Source organism: Scyliorhinus canicula, chromosome 10 (genome assembly GCF_902713615.1).
Source record: "Scyliorhinus canicula chromosome 10, sScyCan1.1, whole genome shotgun sequence".
NCBI lineage: Eukaryota > Metazoa > Chordata > Chondrichthyes > Carcharhiniformes > Scyliorhinidae > Scyliorhinus > Scyliorhinus canicula.
The window spans coordinates 191,789,051-191,806,850 of NC_052155.1; the positions used below are offsets into that span (position 1 = coordinate 191,789,051).

Here is a 17,800-nt window from a genome sequence, read left to right on the forward strand (position 1 = left end):
TGAGCACAGCAAGAAGTCTTACAACACCAGGTTAAAGTCCAACAGGTTTGTTTCAAACACTAGCTTTCGGAGCGCAGCTCCTTCCTCAGGTGAAGGACTTCTTACCACGTTCTTAATGTTTAGCTGAAGAACATTTAAGCTCATTTAGGTCTGGATGTTGGACGAGCAGTCTGACAACATAGAGATAGTAGTGGGCATCAAGAATGTGACAATGAGGTAGAACTGAGAAACAGGAGGGAGTAGAGGATAAATCTTCATGGGACTCAAGTGTAGGAGCGGAAAGAAAATCCACCGACTAAAACGGAGTAGGCAAGAGCCGACCCAGAGTTAGGTTGCTTAATTCAGCCAGAAAACAGGAGAAGGGTAGAAGATCTGTGCTTTTAGAACAATAAATATATTAAAGGAATGTATTTTTAACAAATTGATTACTTCTTCTTTATGACAAGTTTAGGAAAAATAAATGCTACAACTACTGTTCAGATTCTATTCTGCCTGCTTGTTCTTATCAAATAGCAATTTTGAATACTGAAATGTGTTTTTGGCTTCTATTGGACAGATAGCTGATGCAGAATATTTTACCTGACAGATGGACCAATAATGGGACACACCTGATCATCTTCAGCAACATCATGTACTTTTAAGGAACCTTTCATGTAACAATAAAGCAGGAGAAACTTTGAGAGGGAGAGAGAGAGAGAGAGAGAGAGAGAATGAAGCTGGTGAGGCGGTCAAAACCAGGAAATAAACAATAGGCATTGAGGAAAGAGGATGGTAACAAGATGGAAGGATTTACGAAAAGCATTCTGGAGTACAGATCTTTGATGGCTGAAGCTGGTACCAATCGTAGAAGAGACGCAAGGGACAACATGGAAGACTTACACAAGGATATGGAGGGTGAATACTGGGACATAGCACTGGGGAGGATTGCAATGAGAAAGAGTGGCACTGTGGGATTTATACCTTAGGATGAGTATTCCCAAGGTGACAATCTAAGGACAAGATTGCAAGAGAGAAGCTGTAACTTTTGGGTGAACTGGAGATTGTGGACAGAAATAATTGAGAGACTGGGAGATCTCTAACATTTAGTATATTATCATAGAATTTATCATAGAATTTACAGTGCAGAAGGAGGCCATTCAGCCCATCGAGTCTGCACCGGCTCTTGGAAAGAGCACCCTACCCAAGGTCAACACCTCTACCGTATCCCCATAATCCAGTAACCCCACCCAACACTAAGGGCAATTTTGGACACCAAGGGCTATTTATCATGGCCAATCCACCTAACCTGCACATCTTTGGACTGTGGGAGGAAACCGGAGCACCCGGAGGAAACCCACGCACACACGGGGAGGATATGCAGACTCGACACAGACAGTGACCCAAGCTGGAATCGAACCTGGGACCCTGGAGCTGTGAAGCAATTGTGCTATCCACAAGGCTACCATGATGCCCAGAATATCTTGAAAGTAAAGTCGTCAATTGCAACCTTTTCTCAAGAGAAGAACACCATTACTTGGTCTGCTCATAGAATGCTACATAGTTCACATTGAATGCTGCAAAGCAATAGCATACATTTTTGAATACACCAGAAATGCATAATTAATGTCATGTTGTAACTCAGGCATCTAAATTAATTACATATTACCACATTTTCTTTGTCCAGAGTACAAAAGTCTCTACAGCAAATTAATGTCAAACTAAATCTGCAGAGAAATTGTTTATTTCGGCTACTGTACCTTGTGTCGGAAATGGAGAACCAGGTCCCGTGGAGACAGACCTAAAAACAAAGTCCCAATATATATGAAATTACAATAAAACTATTCAGCCTCCGTAAAGAACAGAATTGCTGACAGGTACTAAACTCACTATTCCTTTGGCAGGTAAGAGTCTTGCCATCTGCCTGCCTTCAACAAGTACTAGACTCTTTATAGAATCATAAAATGATACAACACTGAAGGAAGCTATTCGTTATGGTGCAGGAGGCCATTTGGCCCATCAAGTCTGCAACCTCTTGCTAAACGAGCATCATGACTTAGTGCATTCTCCTGTAGCCCTGTATATTGTTTCTATTCAAGTAATCATCTAATGCCCTCTTGAATGCCTCAATTCAACCTGCCTCCACCACACTTCCAGGCAGCGTATTCCAGACCCCAACCACTCGTTGGATGAAAAAACCTTTTTCACACCACATTTGCTTCTTTTGCAAATCACTTTAAATCTGTGCCCTCTCGTTCTTTATCCTTTTACGAGGAGCAGTTTCTCCCTATGTACTCTGTCCAGGCCCCTCAGAATTTTGAACATCTCTATCAAATCTCCTCCCAGCCATCTCTCCAAGGAGAACAGTCCAAAACTCTCCAATCTATCCTCATAACTTTGGCTTATCAGCCCTGGAACCATTCTTGTAAAACTCTTCTGCACTCTCTCCAATGCGTTCACATCCTTCTAGTGTGACTCCCAGAACTGTGCACAATATTCCGGGTGTGGTCTAACAAATGTTTTGTGTACGTTCAGCGTAATCTCCTTGCCCCTGTACCCAATGACCCTACTGATAAAGCCCAGAATACTATATGTTTTATTAACTGCTATAACTTTGATCACAAGTCTGTTGTGCGGCGCTGTTTCAAATGCCTTCTGAAATTACAAGTACACCACATCAACAGCATTACCCTCTTCACATTGGACTTGTTGCCTTCTAAAAAAACTCCATCAAATTAGTTAAACACGATTTCTCCTTTAGAAATCCATGCTGGTTCTTAATCAACCCACATTTTTCCATGTGATTACTAATTCTATCCCGAATAATTGTTTCTAGAATTTGCCCACTATTGACGTTAAACAGACTGGCCTGTAATTGCCGGTCCTATCTTTATAGCAGTTTTTGAACAAGGGCGTAACATTTGCAATTCTCCAGTCCCCTGGCACCAAGTCTAGATAAGACTGGACGATTTTGGTCAGCACCCCTGCAATTTCCATTCCCTAAAAATATATTTATATAGTAATTTATATAATCTCTCCTCATTCTTCCTATGGAAATGCGTAGTACAGGACCTCATAATACAGCAGGTTGGGGCTTTCCCTTTTAAAGAAATTTAGAGGCCCGGCCCGACTCAATGTTTTTAATGTGTGACAATCTATTGTGATCAGTCTTGAACATACTCAACAACTGAGCCTCCACAACCCTCAGGGCCAGATAATTCCAAAGAGTGAAGAAATCGCTCTTAGCTTCAGTCCTAAATGACCTCTCTCTTATTCTGAGGCTGTTTCCCCTGGTTCTAGAACTCCCAAGCCGGGGGAACAACCTTCTTGTATCTGCCCTGTCGAGTCTTGTAAGTGTTTTGTATTTGTGAATGCGACCAACCTCTTATTCCTGCAAACACCAGAGAATAAAGGTCGAGTCTATAATTTTCCTCATAGAATATTCCCTCCATCCCAGGAATTCATCTGGTGAACATTTGTTGTGTTCCTCCATAGCTAGTGTATAACTGCAATATTCAACAGCAGCCCATAAAATTCATGAAGAATAGCAGCAAAGCTATCCTTCATCCTGCAAAATATGCCCATCAAAGAGCAAGTGGTATAACAACATTGTGGATGTACCCCCAAATTGCAATGTGGATGTACCTACACTTCAGGGACTGAAGGGGTTCAAGAAGGCAGCTCTCGATCACCTGCTCAAGGGCAATTAGGGATGAGCAATAAATGCTGGCCTAGCCCACATCTTGCAAGTGAATTTTTAAAAAATAACCTGAACCTCATGTATAGCCGTGTAACAGCAGAGTAACTACTTGCATAACCATGATTGCTAAAGTACTTGCAGCTGTCGGAAATCTGCACACATCCATCGTAACCTAATTATTTCTGTACTCCCAGAAGCAATTGGAATCATGTTCACAAGGTACATGCCACTGTGGTTTCCAGCTGTACCTTATTGGGTTAACAAAAAAGGTGGAAGGAAGTGACAAAACTCACATAATGCCCATAGCAATTAACAGGAACTTGATGTGCAGTGTTGACAACACTGCAACCTCGGCTTAATTGCGATGGGTATAACGTATGTAAATGAGTATTGCAAAAGTTATAAAGTGCATTTTAAACTTAAATGTCTACAGATATTGTAACCAGAAAAATACATTTTATGGTTTCAAGTGAAACAAGGGTGAGGAAGCCTAATTACAATCTACTTTTTGTGCTTAACTTAATTTCCACCATGATTTACACTATTTAAGGAAACAGTAAAAGGAGGACAGAAAATGTACTCTTTTGGCAGTTCAGAAGTAATATTACTGACTGAGCTGGTCATCTCCTGAAAGTCATGCCTGCCAGACTATGCCTCCATTTGGTGATTAAGGAACTAAATACAAGGGGGAACTGGCATATTATTGTCTTCAGCAGTCTAACAGCCTCAAAAGCCACAATCTATGAACCTATTGGCCATGCTAAAATTGCCCGTTAGTATCCAAAGATGTGCAGGTTAGGTGGGTTAGGAGTGCTCTTTCGGAGGGTTGGTGCAAACTTGATGGGCCAAAAGGCCTCCTTCTGCACTGTTGGAATTCTATGCTTGGTCCCTTTTCTACTTTGTCACATGGCAGGGATTCAAGATGTGTCTCCTGCCAATACTACCATAAATGGAGCTGCCATGAAGGAGACAGCATCATTATTCAAATTTAAAATGTAATCAGGTTTCATTTGTGCTATATGATTGGTAGCTTTGAAATAAATCGATTGCCAGATTTTGAAATGGTTGCTGGTTATTGATTGGTAGCTTGTCATAATTGTCTAGTAAATGAAACTGGTTTTCAAATGGTTTCAATATCTGACTGAACAAATACCACACTCATCATGATTAACAACATTGTGGTTATTTGATGTTACCCTATTTTTTGCTCTTTGAAAAGTGTGAAACCGCAGATATGCTAAATAAATTGATCGATCCTGCTTACAAGATTGTTTCCTCAAAGCATGCAAGGTGATTTTAATCCACTTACCCAAGGAAGCCTGGGACCCTTCCAATGCATTTCCTCCTAAAGAGCCGTTCATGTGTTCATAAAGTTCCTAGTTTCATCATTTTTAAAAAAAATCAATATTTTACATACTAAAGAAATCTAAGCACCACACAAGATCTACTTTGTGTTCCAATTAATCCAAATAAAAACAGATGGATTTAATACCTAACACTCTAAGCAGTGCACACATACAAAATGTACCACTGTTGTCACACAAGCACAGGTAAGAAAATCCATCACTCAACAAGTTGTCATGTGATATTAAGGATCTGCACAATCTTGCACATTTAAACATATTTGTACTTTCAAATTGTACACAATGTTAAGAAATTTGATGCAATAATAAACTTTGCTATGTTTAAAGAAGCAAAATTAAAGAAAAAAAATAACCAAAATTTTTTCCTGTAAAGGCAAGCCAAGTTTACCATGGAGAAAAGAAAAACACAGGAGCAACTACGAATGAGAAGATATTTCCAGCACTAATACAATTGTAAGGATCCTTCCTGCTGATTCCCTTATTTCCCCTTTCTTTATTTTTGCTGTTATCATTTTTGATCCATGGATGCCTAATGGACATGTATCTTTAAGTCAAGCTGCAGAGAGAAGGAGGAATTCAAGAAGTTGGAACATAACATATGGTGCTGTTAGTGTTTGAAGAGGAGAACTCACCAACTTCTCGGCACCCGAGAGATGGGGTGGGACTCAGTTTGATTGGGTGGGGGCCAATGAATTGGCCAAAAGGCCGTATTCTGCCTGGTAACAGGCAGTGATTGGGTCCTAATCAAGTGGAATGATTTTCAGAGACACAAGGAGCTCAGCTTGAATCCTGGACGCTCAGGAGAAAGGACCTTCTCTCTCCCTCTCTCTTCTCTCTCTCTCCCCCCCCCCCCCCCCACTCTCTCTTTCCAGAAAGGCTGTGAGTTGATGTATTTCTGAACCTACAGAGAATTTGAATGAATTAATCTACCGTGAAACCATTACAGGCTGCAAACAGAGACCTGGATCGGAAAGCTTACTTTTAAGGAAGATCTGCTTAAAGACAGCCATCTGAAACAAAAACTATTTTTCCTTTTACTTATTATTTTCACCCCTGTGTTTGTCTGTCTTCGAATCATAAAATTTACAATGCAGAAGGAGGCCATTCGGCCCATCGAATTTGCACCGGTCCTTGGAAAGAGCACCCTGCACAAGCGCATGCCCCCACCCCATCCCCATAACCCAGCAAACCCACCCAACCTTTTTTAAGACACTAAGGGCAATTTAGCATGGCAATCCACCTAACCTGCGCATCTTTGGACTGTGGGAGGAAACCGGAGCACCCAGAAGAAACCCACGCAGACACGAGAACATGCAGACTCCACATAGACAGTGACCCAAGCCGGGAATTGAACCTGGGACCCTGGAGCCGTGAAGCAAATGTGCTAACCACTGTGCTACCGTGCTACCCCTTGTGTGTGTGTATGTGTGTGTATTAGGAATTAGATATAAGTTAACCAGTTGTATTTGCCGCATATTTCATTATAGTTCTTGTTATAAATAAAAAAAAATTGTGTTTAAATTTGCAAACCTGGTGGCTGCAATTATTGGTCAGCCAGGGACCAAAGACTTGGGGATTTTTCGAAGAATTATTGGTTAACTCAATTGTGTTGCGACTCCAGGTTAAGGGAGGCTGGAATTGACCGCTTCTTAGTCCAGGGTATCCTAATACAATATTGGAAAAATGAGATTTTCAGGAATCCTCGCCTGGAAATTTTATCTAACAGTCAATCAGATAAGACTATATTAGTACAATTATTATCCAGAAGGTGAAAACAAAAAAAGCTGTTCGGGCTAATAAGAGAGTTATTTACATTCAAAGACTGAAGATGGGACTATTCATTAGATTAACGTATGCTCATCATTTTCAGTCTCCTTGGGGCAGCACGATAGTACAGTGGTTAGCACTGTTCCTTCAAAGCGCATGGGTCCCAGGTTCGATTCCCCGCTGGACTACTGTCTGTGCAGAGTCTGCACGTTCTCCTCGTGTCTGTGTGGGTTTCCTCCGGGTGCTGCGGTTTCCTCCCACAGTCCCGAAAGACGTGCTGTTAGGTAATTTGGACATTCTGAATTCTCCCTCCGTGTACCGTAACAGGCACCGAATGTGCCGACTAGGGGCTTTTCACAGTAACTTCATTGCAGCGTTGATGTCAGCCTACTTGTGACAATAGTAAAGATTATTAATTAATGAATCATCAGAATCCATTAAACATGAAGTAGCAAGAGAGATGGAACAGAGATTTGGGAGGTGACAACATATTCAAGGGAAGGAAGAAAAATGTGCACAGTGCTGGGGGGGGTGGTCAAGAGTGGGTTTTTTTTCAGGAGAAGGGAGATTTGCAGTTTTGAAACAAAGGAGGGATAATACCCGAGAAAGGGGAGTCATTTTCAATATTAACTATCTAGAAAGTGAAGTTTGGTGGCTAGCAGGTCAGTGGGATGGAGATTTAGGAAACAGGAATTGTACATAATATTCAAGATAAACTTGGAGAGGATATATTGAAGGGAAGTGGGCGAAGGGAGGAAGCAGCATATGTGAGCTGGGATTCAAAGGGAGGAATGTGGCGGAAGCAGCTGGATAAATGTCTCACGTTTTAGCGGGTTTTTGAAAAATATATTGATTGGCATTTTTCAGTTTTTACAGAGTAACAACTCAATCTATAATGCCCCATGGCATTTACATATAGTGACGTTTCTTATTCACAGATTTTTCTTAACATATATTCCTTCCATCTGCCCTCTCCCTCCCCTTCCTTCCCCCCCATTTGTGTGCTCCGCTCCTTTGTTGTGGTTTTGGTTGTTGTCCTTTCAGCAACCTGGGGGAGGGAGGGAGGGGGGGGGGGGGGTGGAGAGGCTTCCTGCCCCCTCCCTCCTCTCTTTGCCCCCTTGTTTCGCTCAGTGACTCTCTTGGGTTCCCTCCTCTCCCCTTCCCGCTCTACTTCTTTCCGTTGTGTGTGCTCTTATTTGTTTTCCTCGAACCCTCCCCCTTGGCTGTCCAGAACCCAACTAGTCTGGGGCAGGCCCAGAACATGTAGGTGTGGTTGGCCAAGTCTCCTGGCACTGTTCGACCTGTTCATTCAGGTTCTAGTCAGGTAGGCTCTGTGCACCACTTTAAACTCCATGAGGCTTAGCCTAGCGCAGGAGAAGGAATTGGCCCTACTCAGTTCTTCAACCCAGAGTCCCCAACCCAATTAGTGGTATTCTCATCCTTTCCAGCAACTGTCCATAGATGTCTCCACAGTTCCCCCCTCTTTACTGCCCGTGTTTATTTGCTTTTCCAGTAATGTGTCACTCAGAGCCCTTGGGCACCTTGCTGTCGACTTGCGTAGAAAGTGTTTAATTTGAAGGTGTTTGAGCTCCTGGCCTGTCGGTAGCTTCAGGTCTTCCGTCAGTTCACCCAAGGTCGCGAGTGTGTCCCCTATGTAAAGGTCCCTAACTGCTAGCATCCCTCCACCTTGTCCCCATTTATTAAAGGTGGCGTCAAGCACGGCATGTGGAAATTTGTGGTTACCGCAGATGGGGGGCAATGGTATCTTGGTTAGACCAAAATGCTGCCTCAATGTGGCCAGACTGGTCAGATTCCACTTGTAGATCTGTTTCCAGTCATGCTATCTGGGTCCCCAGGTGTGGCATTTGCTATGGGATAGTTTGAATGGTAGTCCCTCCAGCTCTGCCCCACTCCCATTCAGGTTCACCAAGAATGCCTCGCTCTTGCCCAGGTTGCGTTTTTAGCCAGAGAAGGCCCCAAAGTATTCCAGGATCTTCATGATTGCTTTCAGGCCGTTCTGTGGGTACAAGGCATAGAGGAGCAGGTCATCCACATAGAGAGAGATTCTGTGCTCTCTGCCTCCTCTTCAGATGCCCCTCAGCCTTTCACACCTCGCAGGGCAATCGCCAGGGCCTCAATTGCCAGGACGAACAAGAGCAGGGACAGTGGGCATCCCTGCCTTGTGCCTCTGTGCAGCTGGAAATATTCAGAGCTGGTGGTGTTGGTCCGAACGCTCGCCTTGGGGGTGTTGTACAAGAGTTTCACCCATGATGTGAATGCTCCAGTACCTCTATGAGGTACTTCCATTCGACTCTCAAAGGCCTTTTCAAGGTCCAGGGAGACAATCACCTCAGATGATCTCTCCCGGGAGGGGGTCATTATTACATTCAGCAGCCGCCGTATGTTCGCAATTAGCTGCCTACCCTTGACAAAGCCCGTCTGGTCCTCTGTGACTACCTCCGGTAAGCAGTTCTACAGTCTCTTTGGCCAGGACTTTCGCGAGTATCTTCGCGTCCACACTGAGCAGCGAAATGGGTCTGTATGATCCGCATTCTGTCGGGTCTTTGTCTTTTTGGGTATCAGCGATATCGTTGCCTATGTTAGCGTTGGAGACAGGGTGTCCCTCACTAGTGAATCCGCGAACATGTCCCGTAGGCGTGGGGCCAGGGCTGGTGCGACTTTTTTATAGAAGTCCATCAGGAATCCATCGGGTCCCGGCGCTTTCCCCGCCTGCATGGGATACTCTCCATGATTTCTCTCAGTCCTATTGGTGCTTCCAGCACCCCCCGCCTATCGTTCCCCAAGACAGTCAATCAACAAACCGTTTCATCTCCTTCGGTAGAATGTCTCAAATGCTTGGTTGACCTCATTTTGTTCCACCACCAGTCTACCTCTGCTCTCCTTCGCCTGCGCTATCTCCCTCGTGGCTGCCTGCTCTCCAGTTGGGAGCGTTCATATTTACCGAACTACCGGTGCCCCGTCAAGGACACCGCTGACCATGACATACCGTTCCCCTCGGTCTGTGAGTATCCTTGACTCTGTAAACATCATCCACTTACTAATCAGTATAGCTGTTTCCCTATCCCTCGCCCCGTAATGAGTGACATGACTGTCCCACCCAGTCCTTTCTTACCCATGCTCAGTCCTACTCCCTCAGGTGCGTCTCCTGCAGGAAGACAATGTCGGCGTTCAAACTTCTCAAATGGGTGAAGACTCTGGATCTTTTCAGTGGGCCGTGAATAATAATAACTTCATAATAATAATCTTTATTGTCACAAGTTGGCTTACTTTAACACTGCAATGAGGTTACTGTGAAAAGCCCCTAGTCACCACAGTCTGGCGCCTGTTTGGGTACACAGAGGGAGAATTCAGAATGTCCAAATTCCTAAAAAGCACGTCTTTTGGGATTTGTGGGAGGAAACCCACGCAGACACGGGGAGAACGTGCAGACTTCGCACAGTCAGCGACACATGCCGGGAATCGAACCTGGGACCCTGGCGCTGTGGAGCAACAGTGCTAACCACTGCTACCGTGCCGCCCTCCCTGACGATCCAGATGACAATCCTGGTGGTGGGGTTTCGGTCCTCCCCTTTCTACAGGATCAACCGTACTTACCTGGTGGATGCGTCCTTGCACTCTGGGGTTTCCCTTTGTAAGGGGGCTGTCCAAAATGGCCACGGGCACCATTCTCACCATGAAGTCGGGCCCCTGCACCCCGGGGTTTCCCTTTGTCCAGGGAGTACCCAACACGGCTGCCAACTGTCTAAATGCCATGTGGGTGCACCCCTCCGGAACTCCGGGGTCTCCTATTGTTCAGGCACCCTCCAAAGTGGCTGCTTTATGCACCATCTTGTTTCCTCAACCCGTTCCTTACCTGTGGAAGCCAATTCGAAAACCAATCCTTTCTTCCCATCCAGTTCCATTTGTGTTCCTTCCACCCCCTCCCCCTGAGCTGTCCCCCCTCCCTGTCCCTGTGCCCCCCCCCCCCCCCCCGAGCCGTCCCCCCTCCCTGTCCCTGTGCCCCCCCCCCCCCCGAGCCGTCCCCCCTCCCTGTCCCTGTGGCCCCCCCCCCCCCCCCCCCCCGGCAGGTGCTTCCTCCCTGCCGGGAGGTGGGCCGTGGGCCCCCCCTTGCTGTCCGTCTTCCCGTGCTAGCTATTCCTGCTAGTATGATGGCCCCCCCTCCCAGGGCTGGTCTAACCCTAATCCACACCTGCTAACTGACCACTTTCGCTGCCTGTCCTCACCTTCACTTGCATTCCCTGTCCTCGCCATTCCCTGTGACCCCATCTTTATTATCAGAGCGAGGCAGCACACTCCCGTGTAAACATATCGAATGTCCAATAAGTTTCTATCTCTTCTGCAATCCTCCTCTGATCCACCTTTATCGGTGCCTTGCTTGCCCGTTGTCCAAACTGTCGGTCCTTATGAATTTGTTTGCCTCTGCTGGGGTGTTAAAATAGTGCTCCTTGCTCTGGTCCGTGACCCAGAGCATGGCTGGGAACAGCATACCGAATCACACCCCGTTTTTGTACAGGGCCGATTTTGCTTGATTAAGCTTGGTCCTGCATTTTGCCAGGTCTGCCCCATGTCTTGAGAAATTCGAATTTTGTGCCCTACTCAGGTACTCATTTTAGTCTATCTCGGACCCCTCAGGATCCTCTCACGATCCTGGTATCGATGTAGCTTCGCGATGACCGCCTCGGCTGTTCCCCTGCCTTGGATTTTGGTCTGAGCGACCCATTGCTCTATTGAGCTCAGGCGGGGTTGGGGAAGCACTCTCCAGCATTTGGGTGACATAGCCCCTTCGGGTCTCTGCCCTCAATCCGAATGTTCTGTCGCGGGACCGGTTTTCTTGGTCCTCGACTTTTCCCTTCAAGTTCCCTTGGGCCATCACCAACCTTTTAACTTTTGTTTCCAGGGCAACGATGCTGCCACTCTGGCCCATCGAGGCTTTCTCTAGGTCGTGGATTGTCCTTTCCTGTGCTTCCACTTCCTTCCCCAACCCATCAATCGCCTTCTGTATGGTGACCATTGCCTCTGTCACCGCCACCTGGATTTTGATCCTGATCACCTATTTCATGGTGGTTAGCTCCTTCATGAGGAAGGTCTTTCATCGTCTCCAGGTGGTGGTGGTTGAGGACGGAAGCTGATGCGCAGGTCATAAGAACATAAAAACTAGGAGCAGGAGTAGGCCATCTGGCCCCCCGAGCCTGCTCCGCCATTCAATGAGATCATGGCTGATCTTTTGTGGACTCAGCTCCACATTCCGGCCCGAACACCATAACCCTTAATCCCTTTATTCTTCAAAAAACTATCTCTCTTGACCTTAAAAACATTTAATGAAGGAGCTTCAACTGCTTCACTGGGCAAGGAATTCCATAGATTCACAACCCTTTGGGTGAAGACGTTCCTCCTAAACTCAGTCCTAAATCTACTTCCCCTTATTTTGAGGCTATGTCCCCTAGTTCTGCTGTCACCCGCCAGTGGAAACAACCTGCCCGCATCTATTCTATCTATTCCCTTCATAATTTTTAATGTTTCTATAAGATCCCCCCTCATCCTTCTAAGATCCCCCCTCATCTCCCTCTCTCTTGGGTGGCCGAGACCCCTTGCCTCGTGGGTCTGCCGGCTCGCCTGCCTGCTGTTCGTGCCCCTCTCTGCCACTCCTGCTGTCCCTTCGATCCCTCAAGCTCCTGTTTGCTGGCATTTCTTCTCACCGTTGAGGTTAATTTGCCTTCGGATTTGGGGGCAAAATTGACCAAAAGTGCCTATTTGGTTCTGGTCTGGCGAAGAGCCATCTGATGTGCATCTACTCAGCACATCACCGTCACCGGAAGTGGCTTTTTGGTGGAGTTAAGGGTGGAAGAGGCAAGGCATACAGGTGTGAGATGATGGGTGGTAGGAAAGAAAAGCATAACATACTCCAGGACTAGCGAGTGATTTTGACAAAGGGAAATGAAAACTGATAGTGCTTGATGTGATCCTACCAGATCTGGTGATGGATTTCTAAATCAGCGGTATGACAGAAGCACTAAATATTAGGGCAGCAGGGTAGCATGGAGGGCAGCAGGGTAGCATGGTGGTTAGCATAAATGCTTCACAGCTCCAGGGTCCCAGGTTCGATTCCCGGCTGGGTCACTGTCTGTGTGGAGTCTGCACGTCCTCCCCCTGTGTGCGTGGGTTTCCTCCGGGTGCTCCGGTTTCCTCCCACAGTCCAAAGATGTGCGGGTTAGGTGGATTGGCCATGCTAAATTGCCCGTAGTGTCCTAATAAAAGTAAGGTTAAGGGGGGGGTTGTTGGGTTACGGGTATAGGGTGGATATGTGGGTTTGAGTAGGGTGATCATGGCTCGGCACAACATTGAGGGCCGAAGGGCCTGTTCTGTGCTGTATTGTTCTATGTTCTATTAGTAAATTTTATCAATATTGGTCAGCTTTATTAATTGTAGTAAAGTTTGATATTATTGATAAAGTTTTATTCATATTGGCACGGTTTACTACCTGTAGTAAATTTTATTAGCAACAACAAGATTATTAGTTAATAAATAAAGAAATGGCAGGGCTGCTCCAACCTAAAGAGTGTATATCCGGTTCTATGTCGGGAACTCCAGGACACTTCCCATGTCCTGGATAACCATTTGCGCAAGAAGTGTCATCAGTTGCGGAAGATTGAGCTCTGGGTTTCAGAACTTGAGCAGTAGCTGCTGTTGCATCTGTGAGGTTGAGAGCTTCATAGATTGCATATTTATAGATTTTGTCACAGTGCGGCTTAATACTATGCACTGGCAGAGAGGGGACAATCAAAAACAAAAAGGCAGGTAAGTACAGGAGTCTCCTGAGAGCACCCCCTCCTAAAACCAATATTCAGTTCTGAATACTGATGAGGTTAACGATTCACCTGGGAGGCGCATCTGGAGCAATGGAACCACGTGTGGCTCAGCTGTACAGGGATACAAGGAAGCAATAGTGAACGAGGATTCTATAGTTAGGGGAGTAAACAAGCGTTTTTGCAGCTGCAGATATGAATACAGGATGATATGTTGCCTCCTTGGGTCACAGACCGAATTGACTGGCTGCAGAACATTCTGGAGGGGGAGGGTGAATAAACCAACGGTCATGGTCCATATTGCTACTAACGACATGGTTAGAAAAACAGATGAAGTCCTGCAGGCAGGGTTTAAGGAGTTAGGAAAGACATTAAAAAGCAGGATGTTAAAGGTAGCAATCTCTGGATTACTCCCAGTGCTACATGCTAGTGTGCATAAAAACAGTAGGCTAAAGCAGAAGAATTCTTGGCAGGAAGATGGTGCAGAGGGACAGGCCTTAGGTTCCAGGGGCATTAAACTGTTTCTGGAGAAGATGAGAACTGTACATGTCAGACGGTATGCACCTCAGGAGCCAGGACAAATATCATTGCCTGGAGGTTTGCTAACCTTTTGGGCAGTGTTTAAAGGGGGAGGGAAACCGGAGGATGAATTCAAAAAATTAGTGAATGAGTCTGGAAGGCAGAGGAAACAAAGGTTAGAAAATAATGAGTTTAGTAGTGCTCAAGGACATACACTTAAATATAAGGAGTATTGGAATATTGTGTGCAGTTTTGGTCTACTCTGAGGAAGGATGTTCTTGCTCTCGAGGGAGTGCAGCGAAGGTTTACCAGACTGATTCCAGGGATGGCAGAACTGACGTACCAGGAGAGATTGAGTTGGTTAGGATTGTATTCGCTGGAGTTCAGTAGAATGAGGGGGGATCTCATAGAAACCTATAAAATTCTAACAGGACTGAACAGGGTTTATGCAGGAAGGATGTTCCCGATGGTGGGTGGGCACAGTCTGAGGATACGGAGTAAACCATTTAGGACAGAGATGAGGAGACATATCTTCCCCCAGAGTGGAGAGCCTGTGGAATTCGTTTCCACAGGAAGTAGTGAGTCCGAAACATTGTATGGTTTCAAAAGGCAGTTGATATAGCATTTAGGAGGGCAGCATGTGGCACAGTGGTTAGCGCTGCGAACCCGGGGTTTGAATCCCGGCCCTGGGTCACTGTCCGTGTGGAGTTTGCAGATTCTCTCCATGTCTGCGTGGGTTTCACTCCCACAACCCAAAGATGTGCAGAGTAGGTGGATTGGCCATGCTAAATTGACCCTTAATTGGAAAAAAAATAATTGGGTACTCTAAATTTATTAAAAAAAAGATAAAGCACTTAAGGCGAAGTGGATCAAAGGATATGGAGGAAAGTGGGATTAGGCTATTGAGCTGGGTGATCAGCCATGATCATAATGAATGGCGGAGCGGGCTCGAAGGGATGAATGGCTTATGCCTGCTCCTATTTTTTCAAAATTTCTATAGCAAATAAAACAGACTAGCTGAGGCCACAGATATAAATATGATAGAATGATACCATAGCAATTACAGAAACATGGCTTAAAGAGGGCAAAAATGGCAGCTCAACACACCTGGTTACAGGGTTTTCAGATGGGGATAAAAATGGATGGGAAGGTGGCAATTTTGGTCCAAGAACAATTACAGCTGTGAGGAGGGATGACATGTCAGAAGGATCATCAATTGAGGTCATGTGCTTTGAGATAAGTGGCAAAAAAGAGGCTGTCACACTAGTGTACTACTGACCGCCCCCCCCCCCCCCCCCCCCCCCCAAATGGTCAGATGGGGAAGATAGAAGAACAAATATGCATGCAAATCTCAGAGGGGCAATAAGAATAAGGCAGTAATAGGAGGGGATTTTAACTACCCCGTATTAACTGGAATAATTTTAGTGTGTAAGGAATGGGGGAACAGAATTATTGAGATGCATTCAGAATGTTTTTGGCCAGTCTGTACCAAGTGCAACAAGAGAGACCACAGCGTGAAGATGAGTCAAATGGACTCGGAACGTTAACGGTTTATTTCTCCAGATGCCACCAGACCTGCGGAGTTTACCCAGACGCGCGACAACACAGAATCGCCGAGCAGAAACTGATAGCCAAGTTCCGCACACGAGTACGACCTCAACCGGGACCTCGGATTCATGTCGCATTACATTCATCCCCCACCATCTGGCCTGGGCTCGCAAAATCCTACCAACTGTCCTGGCTTGAGACAATTCACACCTCTTTAACCTGTGATTACCCTTCTCTCCAGTCGTTCCGTCTGTAAAGACTTCATTACCCGCAAACACTCGCATTCAAAGTACCATCTTGCAATCATTGACTTTATCTATATATGTGTTTCTGGAACCCACCTCTTCGCTCACCTGATGAAGGAGCTGTGCACCGAAAGCTAGTGATTCGAAACAAACCTGTTGGACTTTAATCTGGTGTTGTAAGACTTCTTGTGTACCCACCCCAGTCCAACGCCGGTATCTCCACATTATTTATATAAAAAGACCACAGTACTGGACTGAGTTTTAGGAACTGAAGCTGGGCAGGTGCAAGTAGTGGCAGTAGGACAGCATTTATCATAATTTAGTCCGTATTAACATAATTATGGAAGAGGCCAAGATAGAACAAGAGTTAAAATTCTAAACTGGGCCAGGCAAATATTACTAGGCTGAGAATTCATTCAGCAAAAGTGAACTGGAAACAGATGTTTGAAGGTAAATCAGCAGTGGAGCAGAACAGCAGTCAAAGAGGGTCATTCAAGGGGTCCAGAGTAAACATGATCACACAAAGAAAAAGGGTGAGATCTAGAGTCCGCTGGCTGTCAAGGAGCTTATAGGGGGTAATAAGGCAAATAAATGAAAGATTGCGCCAGGCACCAAGAACTCAACACTGCAGAAAGACGAAAGGAGTAAATAGAGTGTAGAGGGAAAATTAAGAAAACTAGGCAAGCAAAGAGTGCATGAGAGAATATTAGCAAGTAAAATCAAGGAGAGCCCAAAGAGGTTTTATCAATATGTTAAGAAAGAGGATAAAAAGGGCTCATAAAGGACCAAAAGGGTAACCGATGTGTCGAGGCAGAAGTTGTGGGTGTGAGTCTTAATCAATAGTTTGTGCCGGTCTTCACGAAAGAGGAGGGCCTTGCAAATATTGTGGTTAGAGTGCAAAATATTGGATGTAAGAACATAAGAATTAGGAGGAGTAGGCCATCTGGCCCCTTGAGCCTGCTCCGCCATTCAATGAGATCATGGCTGATCTTTTGTGGACTCAGCTCCACTTTCCGGCCTGAATACCACAACCCTTAATTCCTTTATTCTTCAAAAAACTATCTTTATCTTGAAAACATTTAATGAAGGAGCCTCAACTGCTTCACTGGGCAACGAATTCCATAGATTCACAACCCTTTGGGTTAAGAAGTTGCTCCTAAACTCGGTCCTAAATCTACTTCCCCTTATTTTGAGACTATGCCCCCGAGTTCTGCTTTCACCTGCCAGTGGAAACAACCTGTCCGCATCTATCCTATCAATTCCCTTCATAATTTTATATGTTTCCATAAGGTCCCCCCTCATCCTTCTAAATTCCAACGAGTACAGTCCCAGTCTACTCAACCTCTCCTCGCAATCCAACCCCTTCAGCTCTGGGATTAACCTTGTGAATCTCCTCTGCACACCCTCCAGCGCCAGTACGTCCTTTCTCAAGCAAGGAGACCAAAACTGAACACAATACTCCAGGTGTGGCCTCACTAACACCTTATACAATTGCAGCATAACCTCCCTAGTCTTAAACTCCATCCCTCTAGCAATGAAGGACAAAATTCCATTTGCCTTCTTAATCACCTGTTGCAGCTGTAAACAAACGTTTTGCGACTCATGCACTAGCACACCCAGGCCTCCTCTGCACAGCAGCATGTTTTAATATTTTGCTATTTAAATAATAATCCCTTTTGCTGTTATTCCTACCAAAATGGATAACCTCACATTTGTCAACATTGTATTCCATCTGCCAGACCCTAGTCCATTCACTTAACCTATCCAAATCCTTCTGCAGACTTCCAATATCGTCTGCACTTTTGCTTTACCACTCATCTTAGTGTCAACTGCAAACTTGGACACATTGCCCTTGGT

The 17,800-nt window shown here is 45.4% G+C and overlaps 1 protein-coding gene across 9 annotated transcripts in view; it reads right to left on the reverse strand.

The window, feature by feature from the left end:
- avl9 (AVL9 homolog (S. cerevisiase)) overlaps positions 1 to 17,800 on the reverse strand; it is a 183,166-nt gene that overhangs the window by 112,361 nt on the left and 53,005 nt on the right. For 4 of the 9 annotated variants that reach the window (XR_005462168.1, XM_038810418.1, XM_038810421.1 and 1 more), the window contains one exon: positions 1,737 to 1,777. The exons of 2 other annotated variants lie outside the window; for them this stretch is intronic. Coding sequence is in view for 6 of the 7 variants with exons in the window: in XM_038810418.1 (XP_038666346.1) it covers positions 1,737 to 1,777 (41 nt within the window). In the remaining variant the exon portion in view is untranslated. Of the gene's footprint in view, positions 1 to 1,736; positions 1,778 to 4,985; positions 5,053 to 6,019; positions 6,158 to 17,800 lie in introns of those variants that run through there. 3 more of the 9 variants (XM_038810422.1, XM_038810420.1, XM_038810425.1) reach the window with 2 other exon arrangements.